Source organism: Charadrius vociferus, unplaced genomic scaffold (genome assembly GCF_000708025.1).
Source record: "Charadrius vociferus isolate BGI_N301 unplaced genomic scaffold, ASM70802v2 scaffold682, whole genome shotgun sequence".
Lineage (NCBI taxonomy): Eukaryota > Metazoa > Chordata > Aves > Charadriiformes > Charadriidae > Charadrius > Charadrius vociferus.
Window position 1 is genome coordinate 247990 of NW_009647227.1, and position 2286 is coordinate 250275.

Here is a 2286-nt window from a genome sequence, read left to right on the forward strand (position 1 = left end):
GCGGCGGAGTCACAGGTTTTGGGGTTGAACAGAAAGACCTGACCTTGTCCGCTCACCACAGCGAGAGCCCAAAACAAACCCCAGCGCTGCCACAGCCTGAGCAAAGAAAGCACAACAGCCAAACTCGGGCACCATCAGCACCGCTCCCCTCCTAGACTGCTCAGATTCCCGCCAAGGAAGCCCCTCTCTCTTCCTTCAGTGTCTGATGATCTCCACCAAAATGTCCCCTCCCGCCAGGGCGGGACAGTGTGATTCTTCCTTAGCCAAGCATGCTCCATCTCGCCCCGTCCTACCTGCCAAGCTGCCACCGACCACGCTGAGCTCACGCTGCTCTCTGCAGCCCACCTCAAGGCAAGCTCTTGCTCATCTCCGGCATCTCCACCTCCGTCCCACCAACAGCTCAGACCCTCACCATGCTCCACCTCAGGACTAAGAGACTTCAGGCTCTGTGAAACGAAGCCCCTCTGTGCTCTACGGCAACGGCAGAGGTTGCATCGTGGCGGTTACCCCAGCCGAGTCGGCTCCCCAGCTGCATCTACAGCAGCCACAAGCCCGGAGCAACAGCGGGGAGAAAGACTGCACCGAAATCCAATCACTGGCTTTAGATGTGCTCAAGGGATTGGAAAAAGCCTGGAGATCCGCTGCTGGTTAAAGACAACGCTGGCCAGAAAGACCCCAAACCTGGAGCAGCTCGTGGTTTGCCCCTGCAGTCGCCTGAGGCTGCGACTCGCCGTGTCCCTCAGGAGCACGCACCGAGGAGCGGAAAGCAAGCGCGCCCAGCCCCGCTGGGTCACCCAGCATGAATCTCTCCGATACAGTGGCATCAACACCACGCCACGACGTCCCTCGTGAAGGAGTGGAAAGCAGCGCGCCCAGCCCTGCTGGGTCACCCACCCGGCACCGAATCTCTCCGATACAGTGGCATCAACGCCACGCCACGACATCCCTCGTGAAGGAGTGGAAAGCAGCGCGCCCAGTCCCGCTGGGTCACCCGGCACCGAATCTCTCCGATACAGTGGCATCAACACCACACCACGACGTCCCTCGCGAAGGAGCGGGAAGCAGCGCGCCCAGCCCCGCTGGGTCACCCGGCACCGAATCTCTCCGATACAGTGGCATCAACGCCACGCCACGACGTCCCTCGCGCTCCTCAGCGGTGACAGCATGCCACAAACACCACCAACGCAGCGTGGACCTCTCCGAAATGAAGTGGCTCAAGCGGGGAGGGCACGGAGCGAAGGCTGATGACCGACTGTCTAACCAACACGGGACACTGACCCATCCTGGGGTCCGGGAGGGCAGGAGGACGGCGTGAACAGGCGACTCCAGCCACCCCTACGCGGGCTGGGGAAGCGGCACAGACAGGCGATGATGCTGTTAGACACCCACAACGACCGTTCCACAAAACGAAGACTCTGGAAATCCTTCTGTGCTAACACCCCGGCAGCTTTCTTACAAACCGGTCCTCCCCGCTGGATGCAAAGCCAACCTCAACCTCCAGCCAAAGCAGGTAAAGTTCTCCGCAGACCTAACTTCAGCCACTAGCTACAATAAAAATAACAAAAGGAACATGAAAAAACACGCCAGAAGACTTAAGCACAGTGCTTCCGCACCTCCCTGTTGAGTCCTGGGGGAGAAAAAGCAGAGTTTGAAGGTCTGCAGAGGTCGGTGAGCTGGGTTTGACGCCTGCAAGGAAAGCCAACTGCGTGGTAAAACAAAGACGCTGCAGAGCTGCCTCGTTTGCCCTTTGGGAAACCGGCACAGCCCCACTGAACTTCATCCACCAGACCTGGCTCGAGTGCTGACCTACCCACTCGCCGCGCCACTTGCTTGGAAAGCAGCTGGACCGAGGAAAACAAAAACACCGACTCGGCGGGCAGCGGGTTCGTTGGTACAGACGCCTTCCAGGATGCAATGGACCGCATCACCGCTTTCTGTCGGGTTTATTTTTTCTTAAGTCTGAGGTTACCAGGTGGGTAGCGGCTCTGTAGTATTTATTTAGCTGTAAGCGGATGGGGTCTGCTCTCCCCCGGTGAGGTAAATAAATGAAGGCGGCAGGAAGAGCGCGTCGTGCTACGAACGCATGACGGGGACCCTAAATACAAACTGCAGATAATCCCTTCTGCGTTTGGGCTCATGTTTAACACCCCGCTCTTCGTCAACGGCTCAAAAACGGCCGCGTCAAGCCAAAGCTCCAAAGAAACCACGGGGGAACCTAACTAAAAGGAAGGGGAAGGAAGGAAAAAAAAAAAAAACAAAAAAGGAAAAAAAAAAAAAGGCGATGGG

At 57.6% G+C, this 2286-nt stretch overlaps 1 protein-coding gene across 1 annotated transcript in view; it reads right to left on the reverse strand.

The window, feature by feature from the left end:
- Positions 1-1592: 1592 nt before the first annotated feature.
- Positions 1593-2286, reverse strand: part of KANSL3 (KAT8 regulatory NSL complex subunit 3) — a 25162-nt gene continuing 24468 nt past the window's right edge. The window contains exon 21 of the mRNA XM_009879825.1: positions 1593-1627. Within this exon, the coding sequence (XP_009878127.1) occupies positions 1593-1627 (35 nt within the window). The remainder of the gene's footprint in view (positions 1628-2286) is intronic.